The sequence below is a fragment of the Eulemur rufifrons genome, chromosome 30 (genome assembly GCF_041146395.1).
Source record: "Eulemur rufifrons isolate Redbay chromosome 30, OSU_ERuf_1, whole genome shotgun sequence".
NCBI classification, from domain to species: Eukaryota; Metazoa; Chordata; class Mammalia; order Primates; family Lemuridae; genus Eulemur; species Eulemur rufifrons.
In genome coordinates, this window is record NC_091012.1 from 42,582,951 (window position 1) to 42,600,852 (window position 17,902).

Consider the following 17,902-nt stretch of genomic DNA (forward strand, 5'->3'; position numbering starts at 1 on the left):
AACGTGGATGAGCTTGGAGGATATCATGTTAAGTGAATAAAGCCAGGGATTGAAAGATAAATACCACATGTTCTCACTCATATATAGAAGCTAAAAGAGTTGATACCACAGAAGTAGAGAGTAGAATTGTGGTTACTAGAGGTGGGGGAGGCTTAGGGGGAGAGGGGGTAGTCAAAGGTTGGTTAACAAAGGTACAGACGTATAAAAGGAATAAGTTCTAATGTTCTGTAGCACTATAGGGTGACTGTAATTAACAAAAATTTATTGTATGTTTTCAAATAGCTAGAGGGCAGATTTTGAATGTTCCCAACATAAAGAAATGGTAAATGTTTGAGGTTATGGATATGCTAATTACCCTGATTTAATCATTACATTTTGTACATAGGGATTGAAATAGCACACTGTACCCCATAGATACGTACAATCATTATGTGTTGATTAAAATAATAATAAAAGCAAAAAAGAATACTATTAGTAGGTCACATGTTAAGGTGCTTACTAGCTGCCAAGTACTGTACTAAGTGTTTTACCTGGTTTATCTTATTCAATCTTCATAGCAACCCTATGAAGTAGAGACTATTATATTCTATATTACATAGCTAAGGATGGGGATGTCAGAGAGGCTGAAATAAATTTCCCAAGGCTGTACAGCTAAAAAATGGTCTTTCTGAATTCAAAACGTCTGAATTCAAATCCAGGTATTTCCGACAATAAAGCCTGTGCATGTAAGTCTATGTGCATATGTGGACAAACAGATATGGGTATATGGGGCCATGACTCTAATGTGTTAGTGGAAAATTTTGTTTGATGATTATTTTATTTTTTTTGTTTTCTGTTTTTTTTCTGTTACATGCATATACTGTATAGTGATGAAGCCTGGGTTTTTGTACCCATCACCCCCATAGTGTACATTGTATTCAGTAGGTGACTTTCAACCCACACCTCCCTCACTCCCTCTCCCTTCTGAGTCTCCAGTATCCATTAAGTCACTCTGTATGACCATGCATACCCACTGCTTAACTCCCACTTATAAATGAGAACATGCAGTATTTGGTTTTGTGTTCCTGGGAGGGACTGAAGGATGAAAAATTACCTTGTCCATCTCCAGTGTCCATTATACTACTCCCTGTGTCCTTGTGTAGCCATAGCTTAGCTCCCACTTATAAGTGAGAACATGCAACCTTTATTTTTCTGTTCCTGAGTTACTTCACTTAGGATAATGGCCTCACAACAATGAAAATTGCAGGAACAAATGAACACATTTCTGTGTGCTCCTTTCCATATGACAAAAATAGTAGATTTAATAGTTCTGCTTTCATGACTTGTTGAAACTCAAGGAGCTGTTTTTAGCTAATTAATTTTATTTTCTTACCATTTAGTACTGATGTTGCTGCCAAACTCACTAAAAATCCAATGATATATTCTTTTTTCAAATTTTAAATTTATTTCTGTGAAACACTTTCAGGAAAGGTTGTGGTTATGGCTCTCAAGTGCATTTTCTTTGCTCTGCTGTTGCCAGTGCACAGCACGAAGCTCTTTCTCAGTGATGTTGATTTTTAAGGGGTCAGTTCAACCTTCTAAGATGTTGTCTTGTGATTTTGGCACCACTTATGAGGAGATGGTGTGCAGAGAGGCAGAGTTTCCCACTGTCACCTGAAGGTCATAAGTGCTGTTTGCACAGATAAAAAATTTAAAAAAGTTTCCCAAGGCATAGGGTAGTTCCAAAGTATTGTCTGTTTATTATCACTCAAACTTGTTTATTTATTAAAACAAGGAAGATTTGAAGAAGGTAACTTTCACAGTAAACATGTAACATAAAGACGCCTAACATACGCAACTCTGACTAACTGTTCTTATAATCTTGTACACTTTCTATTCATCTCAAGTCTTGACTTTATGTCAGAAACCTTCCTGCAGCTTGTTCGCCCCTTCTTGATGTAACATATTTCTCTCTCTAGAGAGAAACTTGTCTAACTTCTCCCTGAGGTAATCAAAAAGAAACACAGTAGTTTATCTGTCCAATTTTCTCTCATCTAAAAAGGTCTCTGCCGCTCCCTAATAAATTTCTTTCTGTCAGCATAAGGCACATCTCGTTGCTTGTTCTTCTCTGCTTCCTCTTAGTCCCTAATGAAAATGATCAAACTCCAATAAGTATCAGCCTTGTAGTTTTACTTTTTTCCCCCTTCTGTTTGAGGAATCACATTTGTTTCCTCCTTCTAGTGCTTGACTTTATCTGCTCACTCTGTCTTATTAGATAGTTAATAGTACCTTCCTTCTACTTTCAGGAGTGCTTTAGGTTAAATGAGAAGGATTAGAAAACACCAGAAATTAAACTTCCACAAGAATTTGTTCATTTTTTTCAAGATTAAATTGATAATGTTACAACAAATTTTTCATAACACCATAGATTCCCTTTCTAAAGAGTTCTGTATTAGGGTTCCCATGGTTTTCTCATTTCCATTTGCATTTATAATAGTGTCCAGCCAGCCTCTGTCATTGACCAATAAAGTATTAATTCCAGGAGTGCTTATCATAGTGAAACAGAATTAATCAAACTGGGTGTCTGCCTATCAGGATGTATCTGGAAGTAATGGTGGAGTTAATCAGGTTCAGCACAGTTTGGAGGCTTTTTATTAATCATATGTCACAGAGTCCAGCATTTTTTTTTTTCCAAAATTGGGCTGGCTCATTGATATTTTGACCCAACTTCAAAAACACTGACTCTCAAAATACAAATGACCAATAAACATGAGAAATCTATTCAACCTATTTTTTAATGAGATAAATTCAAATTAAGATAACAATGGGAGCATAATTTTTCCATTTGTCATATTGTCATAGTTTATTTTTAAGTGATATAGTCAGGTATAGACATCGGCAAGTGACCACTCATACAATGGGTATGGATATTAAACGGCAAATTGACAGGTGTTTTTTTTCTTTTTTGGCTCACATGTAATCAGTGTCCACCATGTGCTAGACATTGTGATAGAAACGTAACTTGCATTCTCTAATTTAATTTTTGAAACGATTTTGTGAGGTAAGCACTTATAATTCCCATTTTGCAGATGAGAAAACTGAAGCTTAAAAAGATGAAGAGTAACTAGCTAAATCTCACACAATTGTGAATAGCAGATTTAAATATGTCTGCCTGATTCTCAAACCTGTGCAAGCCTCACTGAGTGTAGGAATTAGATGATTTTTCATTTCTTCTCTACTCTATCAATTTTTAAATAATAAGCATCATAATTTAAAAATATAGTATATATTTGCCTGTTTTTAAGGGAATTCCTCCTGAGTTAAATCTGCTCTATGTTTGTGAGGTCTGCACCTTTAGAACACCTTTGGAAGTTGAAAGGAGTGTTGTACACTGACAGAGAAAAGGTAGTCCTATCTATTGATCATATTGATCAGGACATGTAATTGCAGGTTCCATAGGGTCATCAAGTCTGGCTCTCAGTACGTGCACAGTTTTGAAGGGCTCCTTGCATCAGCTCCTAGCACATGCAGAATCTTATATAGCAGTTGAATAATTTTCTTTTTCCTACCCACTCACATCCATCACTTCAGTGTCTGGTCATGACATATTTTGTACAAAAAGCATTGAGATAAGAATTGTCCACTTTGCTCCTTTGCTCTTTATCACCTATAAAAGGGAGTCTTAGAATATTGGAGTATTTCCCATTTAGTAAAATAAAATCAAATTACTCAGGATTGAAATATACTAATTATTATTTTGTTTTAAAAACTCTCCTTTGAGATTGTCCTGTGTAATTTATTACTTAAAGGGATGAAATTATAAAAGTTTAATATGTTTTTCTCATTTTCCAATGCTCTATTTTACCTGCCTGTTGGAAATAGAAAAAAATGCACTTGAAACTAATTACCTTACTAAAATTTTGCTTAGTATTTCTAACTTGTTATTTTTACAAGCCAATATCAAACTGTTGGTTAGATGAGTCTCCATGGAATATCCATTCCCTTTTAGGACTCTTTCTTCCTAATTATTTTTCTTAGAGAATTTTTCACATCTTTGTTCCTCAAGGTGTAAATAAGGGGGTTCAACATAGGGGTCACAACCCCATAAAATGCAGAGATGATTTTACCCTGGTCCTGGGATTCCCTTGACTGAGGTTTCAAGTACATGTAGATGGCTGAACCATAAAATATGGTGACCACAGTCAGATGGGATCCACAGGTGGAGAAAGCTTTGAGCCTGGCCCTTGAAGAGTGGATCCTAAGTACAGCAACCACAATGCGGGTATAGGAGATGAGGATGAAAGTGAAGGGCAGGGGCAGTGTGAATATGCCGATGACCAAACCCAGAATAAATCTGCCTGGAGTGTCTGAGCAGACGAGCTTCAACAGGGCCTGCACCTCACAGGTAAAATGGTTGATGACATTGTGTCCACAAAAACGGGCAGGAATTGCAATAATTGGTATTACTGCCAAAAGGAAGGCACTGGCCCAGGTCACCATGGCCAACTGTATACAGACCCAGTTGTTCATAATGATGGTATAACGCAGAGGATTGGAGATTGCAACAAACCTATCATAAGCCATGACAGCAAGGAGGAGACACTCTGTCATTCCCAGAAATAGAGCAATGGTCATCTGGGCATAACAGCTATTATAGGAAATAGTGGGGTAGTCTCTCAAGCCATAGAACAGTAAAAAAGGCACCGAATTGCTGGAGTAGCAGATATCGAGGAAGGACAGGTTGCTTAGGAAAAAATACATAGGAGTGTGAAGCTGCCCATCAACTCTAACCACAATGATAATGAGACTGTTACCCACCAGTGTGATCAGGTAGACCACTACCATGGTATAATAAAAGGCAATCTGGTATTTTGGATGATCGGACAAACCCACCAGGATGAACTCTGTCACTTCACTGCCATTATCAGTAACCAGAATATCCATTTTGTTTTATCTATTGAGAAAGAAGAAGAAATTGAATTCATTTTAATTTGAGACGCATTTATTGAGTACTTGCTATGTCCTCAGTCCCTATATTGGGTACTGTTATGAAGTGATGTCTATAAAACCATTGATGTTGTTTGGAAGTTTATGTTCTAATTTGGAAGATAAAGCACTCATACACAGCCTAAGATTAATTTACAAATTAGGATAGTCCATTGTGAATTTTAATTTCTTCATTTATAAAATGAGGGGTGTTAGACTTCACCTGAAATGTGCTTTGAACACTCCCCTTAAAGAAAATGTGCTATTTTATTGCTCAAATGTGATCAGATGCCTGAATCATGGAATTGCTAATTGTCCTTTCCTGCTACGGATATTTGCCTTTAGCCAATTCACATCCATGACATAAAATATGTGCTCAGTTCACTCTGACTTCTTCCTTTCCCTGCACATCTAATCAATCACAAGTCCTATTGGCTCTTCTTTCTACATATATTTCAGATCTACCTACAAATCTTATCTAGTCAGAGCCACCATCATCTCTTATCTGGACTAATACTTGAGCTGCCTAATAATAGGTCTCTTTACTTCCATTCTTGCCTCTTTATAGTCTATTTTCCACATAGCAGCCAGAATAACTTTAAACAAACATACATAATTATGACCATATCCTTTCTATGCTTAAAACTCATTTGAGGGCTTCCAATTGCACTTGGAATGAAATCTAACCTATTTACCATGACCTACATGACTAAATGATCTGACCCTAACCTTACCTTGCACTGTCTCCTCTTGGGCTCACCATGTTCCAGCCACACTGTTTTTATGAAGCACTCCAAGCTTGTTCCCATCTCAGGACTTTTGCACATTGTGTTCTCTCTGCTAGAAATATTCTTCCTACTCTTCTTTGCTTGGTGAAATCCTGATCATCCTTGACATCTCAGCTTAAAAGGAACTTCTTTAGAAAACCTTCCATAACACTCTCCTCAAATCTAAATCATATCTTTTTGTTACAATCATTCATATCACCCTGATTCCTGCATGGCCTTTATCACAGTTTGTAATATTTGTGTCACTATTTAATTTCTGTATTCTTACCAAATTGTAAGCTCAGGGAGGGAAGAGACTCTGACTGTCTTGTGCATGAGCTTATTTTCACCAACTCACACAGTCCCTGGCACAACATAATAGGTTCCATACATGTTTGTTGAATGAATCAATGCCAGTTATTTGGCTCTTCTGTCTTACCCAATATCAAGAAATTGATCTGACTGGAACTACATTGAAGTGTTTGAAAGAAATAAATGCTTGAGGGTAAAAAGCCTATGATAAGAAACACTCGATATCTCATGGTATTGAGTTTTATCAATGCCCTGTAGCTTAGAAATAAACTTCAAAGCCTTGCATTTTTGTAGCCCTACAACCAGCCCTTTGCATGGAGAGAAGGTGGTGGAGTGAAGAGAGGAAATGGGGATTATTTCAGAATTGGAAAAAAGTGTTTTCACCCTCTTTTGTCCATCCAAATTTTTATTTACTTTGTTTGGTCTAGTTCTATGACATATGCTTGCTATCACAGACCAGCTCATTATTAACATCAAGATTTTTTCTTGGATATTCTGTAATATCTCTACCAAGTTCTAGTCATAAATCAGGATGTTGAGTATTTATAGTATATAGTTACAGACTCACAAAGCAGGTATCAGGCCTTGGTGAGAGCAGGCTGTGGATGAAAAGATTTGTCTTAGAAGGTGGGCAGCAGGAAGGATCATGCAGGCTAATGGTGTGCATAATCTCTCTGGATTCTCTACCTAGGACAGACAACTCTCAGAAGGCAGAAACTCTTATGGACAAGTAATTCAGGAAGTAAAGTATAGATTGTAACAGGATACTCAATAAAATCTGATGCAGAATAAGGGGGCTGAATAAGAATCAGAACCAAGTCTCGGCAAACTGAAAAACTACTTAGCTGCCATGTGACTTCTAAGTAAGGGTGTTCCTACTTGTTACAGAGTCATCCTACAAGGATACCCTTGGCTGCCTTTCATGAGAGTTAGAAGACTCCTTTTTGTTCTGTATATGCTCCCTGATTTGGAATCAGAAAGCGGAATCTATCTGAAGGGAAAGGATTCTTGGAGTAGAGTTATTAGACTGAGACTGAAGCCAGCTGATCTTCCCTTTATGCATCGGTGACATCACAATCTGAGTTTTTGAATAGTGTTACAAGAATGAGATTTTCAGGGCATATACTTTTTCAAGGGGTACTAAAGTTTCATACTAGAATGACAACCTATTTAATCATAAAACCTTAGTTTGGCTTGCAGTATGCACTGTCTTATGGCCCTAAAGATCTCAAAACAAATGCCAGTATAAATAGCTGGAAAACAACACATTTTCTTGTGTTTATATGATTTATAATAAATGAGTCTCACCAGACTAACCATATTTTTTTAATTGAATAATTGAGTGTTTTAGCACTGTGCAGACCAGAATTTTCCTAAACTAACTAGACATATGTGGAGATACCCACACATATATTCACAGCTTTTTGATCTTTTTAGAAATATTTTGGGCACACTTCATGGCTTTTCTTCACACAGGTTTCCCAAAGAGGGCTTTCCTGATTCCACCTACCATGAAAGAGTCTGCTTCCCAGGAGGATTCATTTTATTTTCAAGACTAAAATTAAGGGACACCTGACATATTGTCCCTTTCTCTTGAGCTCTTCAGAAAGTTCCCATGAGCTCAAAATATACCTTATGAAATGGATAGTGCTTGCAGACAGAAATTTCTATTATTCATATCAGGCAGTATAGAGTGGTGGTTAAGAGCATGGATTTTGGAGCCAAGTTTGGATTCTGGACCCATCACTGATCCACTGTGTGACATTTGTAGTTTTCTTGTTTATACTTTAGTTTCCTCAATTGTAAAACTGGGATAACTATATTAGCTGTCTCATAGGGTTTTAGTGGTATATATGTATTAGCTACTATTATCTTAAAATGAGGCCTCACTTAGGAAGTAGCACTCATGACAAAATGAATACATTGATCATCTTTCTTTTATGAAGAGCAGAAAGGAGAATTTAATAAATGAGGACAGAAATAAGGCACTATGGTCAGATTATACCGTAAGCCCTCTGAAAGCAGAACTTACATTTTATTTATTTCTATATCTCCAGTATATGGCTCAGTTCCTGACACATGGCAGGAGCTCATTGATTATTTTTGGAATTGGATCGATTTTACTTACCTGAATAGCAAAGACAAAAAAATGATAGACAAAAAACCACTAAGCTCTCTAAAAGTTACTTTGATATTGCCCTTTGTGTACTGCAGCATCATCGGCTCACTGAGGTGTTGGAGTCTTTCAAGAGGAGTGAGTTGCAGGTGTATCCTGGGAGATCCATGTCAAGACTGACCAATCCACATATACATGCTGATTTGTTCCAAGAGACAAATATGGCTTATTTCCTTCTTGCTGGGGTATACAGTTCTTCACTTGTTCTTACAGTGGATTGTGTCTTGAGTTTGCACAGCATTTTAAAAACCAGTGGATCCAAAATATGAACAATAGAAGAAAGAGAGGAGAATCTTAAATATTCTCTGCTGCCACATTCTGAGTTTATTCATTGTGGTTCCAAAGAAGTATTTTCATTTCTTTTCAGACTTCAGGGACCAGGTCCCTAAAAGGCAATTAAATCCCACTACTGAGTTGAAGGTTTATAATCATTTGGGAGTGTTATTTCCAAGTCATTGAAATACATGTAGCTTTTGCCCACTAATTCCAAGACTTTATTAGTGACAATGTAATAAAACTTTTGACTAATATTATCGATTCCATTTCTGTTCTTAAGTTACCAAGGAATAAAGACATTCCTAGGATAATTACTGAGTCTTCCATTTTGTTGGGAGAGTTCTCAACACAGTGACTCAAGAAGGTAATGAATGAATGGGGCAAGGAGAGCGGCCACTATCTATTGGGACTCTATGAAAGCTTTCAATGAAGCACTCAGGTAAATGAAGTTTTGCAAACAGTGTTTACTGGAGGTCTCTTCCTCCTCGTCACTTTTCCGTGACTTCTGCCTCTCTAGTCCAGCTATCTTTGATTTGAATAGTGTCTGGAAATCCCATTTTTTTCTAACACTTCCCTGGGTTAGTTTTGAGGTACCATACAAACTGTCTCTGTCTACATATAATCCTGCAGTCTTCCATTCACTGCCCATTAATTTATTTCATTTGTGCACATACCTAAATGCAATAGTTTTATTTTATTGATTTCTTGCTCAGTTGTGCTCTGAATATATAATGCACTTGTTTGTTGTTTTTATGTATATCCTTGTTAAACTTTCCAAGATTTTAGGGGGCAGGAATAAAGCATCTTTTCAAATAGTTTGGCGGAGTACTACTCAAATATTTGCAATGAGATAAGGACAGAATTGAGAGTAAACATTTTAGTAACTATTAAAGTGATCTGACACTGCTGTGACATTTTATTGTATTTTATCAAATATCAGTCTGCAACAGCCTGGAAATTAAAAAAAACTGTCCTTCAGCACAAATAATCTGAGAAGCATTGCTTTAGTACTTACATTTAATTAATTCTTGTTGTGCATGCACTCTGTGCCAGGAACTATGCTAGGGAGACAGAGATAAATAAAACAAAGTTCCTGCTCTCAGTGAGCTTATGATCTAATTGAGGATAAACACTACAAAACAACTAATTATAAAATAACATGAAAGATGTTAAATTGAGGGTCAAGCAAAATGCTAGTAGGTAAAAGAAATAGAATTAAATCACCCATCCAGGGTTAAGCAGGGTGGAATCAGGTTTGGGGAAGGCTTCACTGAGAAAATGACATTTGATCTGGTCCTTGAAGGATAATTGAGATTTTGCCAGGCATAGAGGGTGGGAAGGGCACTGAAGACAGAGAGAACAGTATATACAGTAGCACAGTTACATAAAAGATTCAGAGAAAGAAAGTACTGTTTTCCTGGAGCATAGCATCTGTGGGGATGAGGTGGTTGATGAAGGTGGAGAGGTTAGCAAGGGCCTCAATGAATGTTGAATATGGTACAGGCAATACAGAGCCACTGGAAGTTTCTAATCTGGGAGTGGAATTAAAGAGGGAGGAAGTAAGATGATGAGATTTTTCCCTTTAGAAAAATAACTCTGGAGATGTTGATTGGATGGCTAGTTTAGAGGGGGGTAAGACTGGACTAGAGAAAAATAGTTAAGAGCTTGTTGTAGGCAGCTGGTAAGTGTTGATGAGGTAACGAACTAGGAAAGATACACTGAGGGCAGAGAAGAGGTGATGGATTTGGGAGACATTTCAGAGCAAGATTCAATAAAATTCACTGAATGAGTGGTTGTCAAGGGTAAGTGAAATGGAGATATAGAGGTTAACTCTGAGGATAATAATAATACCATCATGTAGCATTCGTAATATGCTTTTAACTTTTTAACATCTAACATATATGATCTCATTTGATCTTTCAACCATTCTGTGAGGTAGGTTAAGGAATTTATTTTCCCCTGTATGACAGATGCAGTCCAGACAGGTTAAGTGATTTGCCCAGAGTTTCATAGCTCATTAATGGCAGAACCCAGACTAGAATCCAGGCTTCCTGACGCCTGAGCATGTGTTTTTACCACTCCATCATGAAGTTGCACTGTAAAAGTGCTTGACCTATGGCTCTACACTTAACCAGAAAGTTACTATGCACATATTCAGTGGGGAAAAGGCACCCAGTGGGGTGAGTGCCAACTACTTTTGAGGTGATAGAAAATTCAGCAATAACATTAGCTCTAACTACAATAACAGTGATAAAAAATAGCTAAAGTTTATTAAGGACTTACTATGTCTCAGCCATAGTTCTCAGCATTTTAGATAAATTAACTGATTTAATCTTCTTAACATCAATATGAGGGTCAATTCTATGATTGCCTTTCTGTTATAGATGAGGAAGCTGAGGCAGAAAGTTGCCCAAGGTCATATAGGTAGTAAGTGTCAGGGTCATATTTTGAACCTAGAAAATCTGAAAACACATTGTTTTTCCTTTCTCTGCTCAGCAACAGTTTTACCTTCTTCCTACTACTCTTCCAAGGGCTCCCTGAACCCATCAGGCATTCAGAGAGATCATTAATCTAGGCATCAGGAGAATTATATTCCAACTCCAATCCTGTTACTATTGACCCTGATAACATCACAGCCTCTCTAAAGCTTTCTGTTATCTGTAAATGGCAGTTAATAATGTATATAGTAACACCTTCTCTGCTTATCTCATTAAATTATTTTGAGGATGATATGAAGCAAAATACGTTTAAGAATAAGATAAACTATAAAGTGTGTAAAGGGCTTTACAAACATAAAAACTAGGAAGATATAAATTTACACAGTAATGTTGACCATGTACATGTCTTTCCCTCCACCTATACAGTGAATTTCATGAGGAGAGGGAAAAGTATGCTTTCTTCACTACTGTATCTCTAGCAATGAGCACAGAACCTACTATATGGCAGACAATTAATAAATATATGTGTAGATGCTTGAATGCCCAAGTGAAAGAGCAGCCTTGGGATACACTATTTAGGAAGCAAATAGGCACTTCAATTCCTGGCATCTTAGGCTCACGTGACCCAGACATCATTATGACAGCTAACATTTATTGAACTCTCGGTATAGGGCAGGTATTGTTCTAAGTGCTTTATTTTATATAAATTGACTCATATAATTCTCAGAATAAATCTATGAAGTCATATTCAACACTATCCCCATCCTTATCAGCTCTCACCTGTATTATAAAGTTTAGAAACATTTGCCACATTGCTTTGCCAGTAAAGTTCTATTTTAGATTCCACTCATGAGAGGTACTAGCAGGAAACTTGGCAAACAGAAGAGAAGTAGACATTGCCATTGCTCTTCCTGACATCATGTTTAGGTATGTGGGGTTGATCAGAAGAGATTTAAGTGACTTGTGAGCAATCTCCTGTGAGGCATCTGCTTCCCTGACGTCATTGGCAGCAGTTTCCTGACATCTCTGAAATTTCCCAAGAATCCTGTAATTACTCCAACTGTCTGAATTTGTCAGCGAGGGTCCCTTACCTGGCTTCTCACAGCCCTTCCAAAGGCTTTGTAGGCTCCTAATTCTCTTTGTTAAATCCTTCCTGCCTGAAATAACTAAAGTAGTTTCTGTTTACCTGATAAAACTCTGAGTGCTACAGGTAGGTTTCATTATTAGCTCCACTTAACAGGTGATCAAAGCATGGAGAGTGACTTGAGTGAGGAAGTGGCAGAAGGAAGGACTGAATCCAATAAATTTGGCTCCAGGGCCTGTGCTCTAAACATTTATGCTCCACTGCCTCTCTTCAACTGAAAACCCAAATCCTATGAATGGGGCACTTTGTCCTTTTCTTAAATCTCCTTGAATATTTCAATGAAAACTATCATTTGGAGCCTGTTTTTCTACTTTCAAATTTTCTCCTCATTTTTTGACAGAACCATCTTAGTTTCAAACCAATATTTCCATCTTACTTTCCAAGGGGAAGCAAAGTAAGCTTCACTGGGCAGTTGCCTGGGATGGAGGGTGGGGAGGGGCACAGTGGAAGGCTTCTTGGGATGTCTGTGATTGATCACGTGGAGAAGTGATACTCAACCTTAGGAGTTTTCAAAACCCAGCATCGATTTTATTTCACAACATCCTCACAGAGTTCATTTTTATATTTAAAATAATATAATATCAAGATAGAATTACATAGCCCTTAGAGTTAATGCCTAGGAATAGAATGCTAATGCTGGAAGGGCCAGAGCTCTGCTAACTAGCTGCTATGTTTGCCTGCTTTTTCATTCAAAGCTAACATTTAAAGTCAGGGAGATAGATCTATATATATTGATCTGGAGGAATGTTCATGATACGTTGTCAAGTAAAAAAAAGCAAGTTGCAGAGTAAATTGATGATATGATTCCATTTTTTAAAGAAAATAAAGAAAACCTATCTAAAATAACACCTACATGCAGAATGTTAGAAATAGAGAGAGGTCTTTGGGTAATTAAACACAACCTTCCTGTTATATTGAGCAAATGTGAAGGCCAGAGAGTGATATAACTAAGGTGGCACAGCTAGTTAGTAGCAGGATCAATTCTATAGCCCCCATCTCCACACTCCACTGTGTTACTCTGTCTGCAGTCTGTGCCAATACCAACAAGTCAGCAAAGGGATAAAGAACTAGAAAGATAGCTACCATTTTGTGGTAGGGGCACCATTAGTGAAAATATGATTCTCATTTTAAGCTGTAAACCTACCTGTAATGGAGAGTGTAATATTTCTCCCCCTAAAAGCAAGATAATTAAAACAAGTACTTTTAACAATTCTAATTTCTGAATTTCTCTCTACCAGAAGGCTCTCTTTTTCCATTTAATATTTTATTGATTTCACCAGTGTATGTTTATTTCACAACGTTAATTTGAAATGTTTATCTCAATAGTAAAGAACATTTTGCACAAAGTATGAAACTTGCCACAATACCTAGCATAGTGCCCTGATGAGGGCAGAAATTTAGTATTTGTTGAATGAATAAATTAAAGATTGAATTCATTTGCCTTTTTACTAAATATTTTTTCTTGATATTAAGACATGGCTTTGCGAATGTTTATAGCAGCACAATTCACAATCGCAAAGATGTGGAAACAACCCAAATGCCCATCGATTCATGAATGGATTAGCAAAATGTGGTATATGTATACCATGAAATATTACTCAGCTATTAGAAATGATGGCAATATGGCATCTCTTTGGTTCTCCTGGAGTGAGCTGGAACCCATTCTATTAAGTGAAGTATCCTAAGAATGGAAAAACAAGCACCACATGTACTCACCAGCAAACTGGTTTCCCTGAGTGCACATTTGGGATTAACACCAATTGGGTATTGGACAGAGGTCGAGGCTGGGTGGAAGGGATGGGTGTATACCTACTTGATGAGTGCGATGCGCACTGCCTGGGGAATGGACACGATTGAAGTTCTGACTGGGGGGGATGGGGTGGGGGGAGGGGATGGGTGCATACCTACATGATGAGAGTGATGTGCACTGTCTAGGGAATGGACACAACTACAGCTCAGACTCGGGGGGATGGGGAGGCATGGGCAATGTATATAGCCTGATCTTTTGTACCCCCTTAATGAGCTGAAAAACAAACAAAAAATAAAAATAAATAAAAAAAAAGACATGGCTTTGGTGGCTAAAAGTTCTATATGCAATTAAAATTGTATAATTGATGAAATTAGTATAAATGTTGCATTTATTTTGAAATTAAGCTATTTTGATAAGTGGCTTATTCATCCTCAATCTTTTTTTTTCATTCAGTGAGTAAACATGTGAGACAGTCCTCCATTTTTGCAGCACCATGTGGTGCCACATCAACCCTCAGCAGTCAGTGTATGAGGAACACACTGAGTATCCGTTTGCTTAGTAGTGTTTTGCTTCACATCTAGGTGCTATGAATCATGTTTTTTTCTACCTATTTGTCTCTCCACCAGGCGGCTTGGGAGATGACTTCATCATATATGGTGGAATTGCTCAAAATAAAGTGAGATCAGGAGACAGGATATCTGGGTCTTAGCCCTAGATCCGCTTCCAAATTGTTTCACAGTTTTAGAAAATTTGCTCCTTGTTCACTGAGCCTCAGATTTGTCATCTAAAATGAAATCTCTGTAGTAGATCATTGTTTGTCAAAAACTTCTTTCAGCTTTAGAACTCTCTTTACAAATGGAATTATTCACAGAAAACTCCCCTCTCCCTCATCGGCAGACCCCAGGTACCACAACTGAGCCCATAAAGCTATGTGAATCAAGGTTTGAAGTCCACTGTATTATGTCAATCAACAGGGAATGGAGTTTTTAAGATGTAGTAAATTTGTGCAATGGGATATTATTCATCAATAAACAGGAACAAATTACAGATACATGCAGCAACATGGATGAATCTCAAAAGCAGGCTAAGCGAGAGAAGCCAGACACAAAAGAGTACATCCTGTGATTTCATGTATAGGCAATTTTGGGAAAATGAAAAGTAATACACAGTGAAAGAAATCAGATCAGTGGTTGCTAGGAGTTGGGGGTCAGGGGAAGGATGGGCTACAAAAGGGCACCAGGAAGCTTTTGGAGGTTATGGAATTGTTAGATAGCTTGATTGTAGTGGTGACTCCCTGGGCATCTATCAAAACTCATAGAGTTGCATGATGTAATTGAATAAAGTCTATTGTACATAAATTATATCACAATAAAGTTGATCAAAATATCCCTGCATTAAATCATTTCTAGGGTTCCTTATAGCTCAAATATGGTAAGTGGGATTTGGATTAAATACTGGCTCTGCTGTTTACTGTCTCTGTGGCCATGGAAAAATTACTTAACTTCTATGAGTCTCGGTTTCCTCATTTTTCGTGTGGATTGAAAATACCACTACATCATTGAGCTATTGTGAGAATTCTATGTGATAATGGATGTAGAGAGCTTAGCTCAGTGCCTGGCTTATAGTATGAGCTCAATAAATGTTAGCTACATTTATAATTCTATGATTCCAAATAATTTTATAGACCTAGTTTAAAAAGTTCAGGAGTGGCATATATGTGATCTTAATTCTAATTTTGACTTCACTATCAATTATGTATGACTTTAGACAAGGCTCCACACCTACTCTGGGCCTCTGTTTCCTCATTGTTAATACAAGGGGGAATTGTGATGTCTTTCTCACCAATTTCATAGAGATTAGGAATATAATATAAACTAATATATCAGAAAGAAGTTTGGAAAAAGAAAAGGAGAAATAAAACACTAAGCAAATGTAGAAAATAGCTCTAATACAATTTTACCATGACTCCAAAGTTAAGTGGAACAAGGAGATAGTGCTTATATAATAGGGCTTGCCCTCAGTTAAGTTATAAAGTTTCTGACATTTTTCTTCTGGGCCACTTATTACACCATTCTTTGTCTTATTTTCCAATTTCAATTATGCCTTGCCTGCTGCCAACAGTCATAGGAGATTGTCTTGTTGCATAGGTCCCTTCTTTCAGTGAGAAAATGATTCTGATAAGGTCATTTACCTGAGGGTGAGTAACTTAATGGGCAACCACTAACAGTGTTCTATGTGAAGAAAAAGCAAAAATAATACCTCTAATGGCAATTCAAGTCTCAGTAAGAGATGATATTTGTGATGGTAGCACTTCTTGAAGCTTCTGATATGTCAATCACCTACTCTTCCAAAGGTGAAATCAAGTCCTAAAAGCCATTTTCCCTATCAGTGAAGAAGTGTTTTTTAGGAAGTTTGGAAGCAAAGGAGGTTCATGCTCTTTTCATCATAACTTTCCTTATTGCCCCTTTAACATCCTTGTTTCTCAGGGAATAGATCAGGGGATTCAGCATGGGTGTCAAAGCTCCATAAAACACTGAGATAAACTTGTCTTGATCAGGGGAGGACTTGGACTGAGGTTTCATATACATAGAGATGGCTGCCCCATAGAAGATTATCACCACGGTCAGGTGAGAACCACATGTGGAAAAGGCCTTGAGCCTGCCCTGGGCTGAGCGAATCCTTAGGACAGCAGCAGTAATTTGGACATAGGAGAGGAGAACAAACCCAAAGGGTAGGAGCAGGGTGAAGATGCCAGTGATAAGGATCATAAGCTCATTAAGGCTGGTATCAGAACAGGCCAGCTTAATGAGGGAGACAATCTCACAGACAAAGTGGTTGATGACATTAGCCCCACAGAAGTGAAGTCTCAGGGATAAAATGAGCATGGCAGTGAGCACAAATGATGCTCCCCATGAAGTAGCAGCTAACCAGATACACACTGGGCCATTCATGACCACAGAATAGCGCAGGGGATTGCTGATAGCAACTACACGGTCATAAGCCATGACAGCCAGTAAGAGGCACTCTGCTGTGGCCAAAGCCAAGGAGACACTCATTTGAGTCAAACATTGTGGGTAAGAGAGGTAGGGATGGGTAGAGAAACAATGCACCAAAGCCTGGGGCATGGAGGCTGTTCCATAGCAAAGATCTAAGAAAGACAGGTTACTGAGGAAGAAGTACATTGGAGTGTTGAGGTGGGGGTCAGAGTGGATGAGAAAGATAATAAGTCCATTCCCCAACAATGTGCTGAGGTAAGTTATCAGCACCAATATGAAAAATGTGCCTCTCCACTCAGGATAGTTAGAGATGCCAATAAGGAGAAACTCAAACACTGCTGTTGCATTGTCCATGGCCATCCTTCCCTCTTGCCATTCTTCATTGAATGGGTGCCAATGCTGCTGCCTAATTTTACCTGAAAGAATGAAAATAAAGATGGGGGGTGTAAGAAGGATGGAAAGAATTAGGGTGTGCAGGATCATTAGCTTTGTCCTTTTCAGAAGACATGGGACACCAATGGGATATCTGTAATGAGAACAGAGGCAAAGCTAAAAATCCCCTCCTTGACCCCAGGAAAATGGAAAGTTCCCCATCCTTTTGAAAATAGTTATATGAGAAGTTCTCCAGCCCTGCTCCACCAACTGTCTTTTTTTTTTTTCAGCTCCTTCCCACATTTTTATTTTATTTTTTTTATTTCAGCATATTACGGGGGTACAAATGTTTAGGTTACATATATTGCCTTTGCCCCACCTGAGTCAGAGCTTCAAGCATGTCCATCCCCTAGACAGTGTGTACCGCACCCATTAGGTGTGAATATACCCATCCCCTCCTCCCCCATCCCACCTGCCCGACACCCAATGAATGTTATTACTATATGTGCACATAAGTGTTGATCAGTTAATACCAATTTGATGGTGAGTACAGGTGGTGCTTGTTTTTCCATTCTTGGGATACTTCACTTAGCAGAATGGGCTCCAGCTCTATCCAGGATAATACATGAGGTGCTAGATCACCATTGTTTTTTGTGGCTGAGTAGAACTCCATGGCACACAATACCACATTTTATTAATCCACTCA

The 17,902-nt window shown here is 37.9% G+C and overlaps 2 protein-coding genes across 2 annotated transcripts; both read right to left on the reverse strand.

Annotated features, from left to right (window-relative positions):
• Nucleotides 1–3,984: 3,984 nt before the first annotated feature.
• LOC138378880 (olfactory receptor 13H1-like) lies at nt 3,985–4,923 on the reverse strand. The gene has a single exon (XM_069464199.1). It carries the CDS (start codon nt 4,921–4,923, stop codon nt 3,985–3,987), a length of 939 nt encoding a protein of 312 aa, XP_069320300.1.
• An 11,334-nt stretch (nt 4,924–16,257) lies between these two features.
• Nucleotides 16,258–17,184, reverse strand: LOC138378724 (olfactory receptor 13H1). Its single transcript, XM_069464087.1, has one exon. The coding sequence runs from the start codon at nt 17,182–17,184 to the stop codon at nt 16,258–16,260; it is 927 nt and encodes a 308-aa protein (XP_069320188.1).
• Between the last annotated feature and the right edge of the window lie 718 nt (nt 17,185–17,902).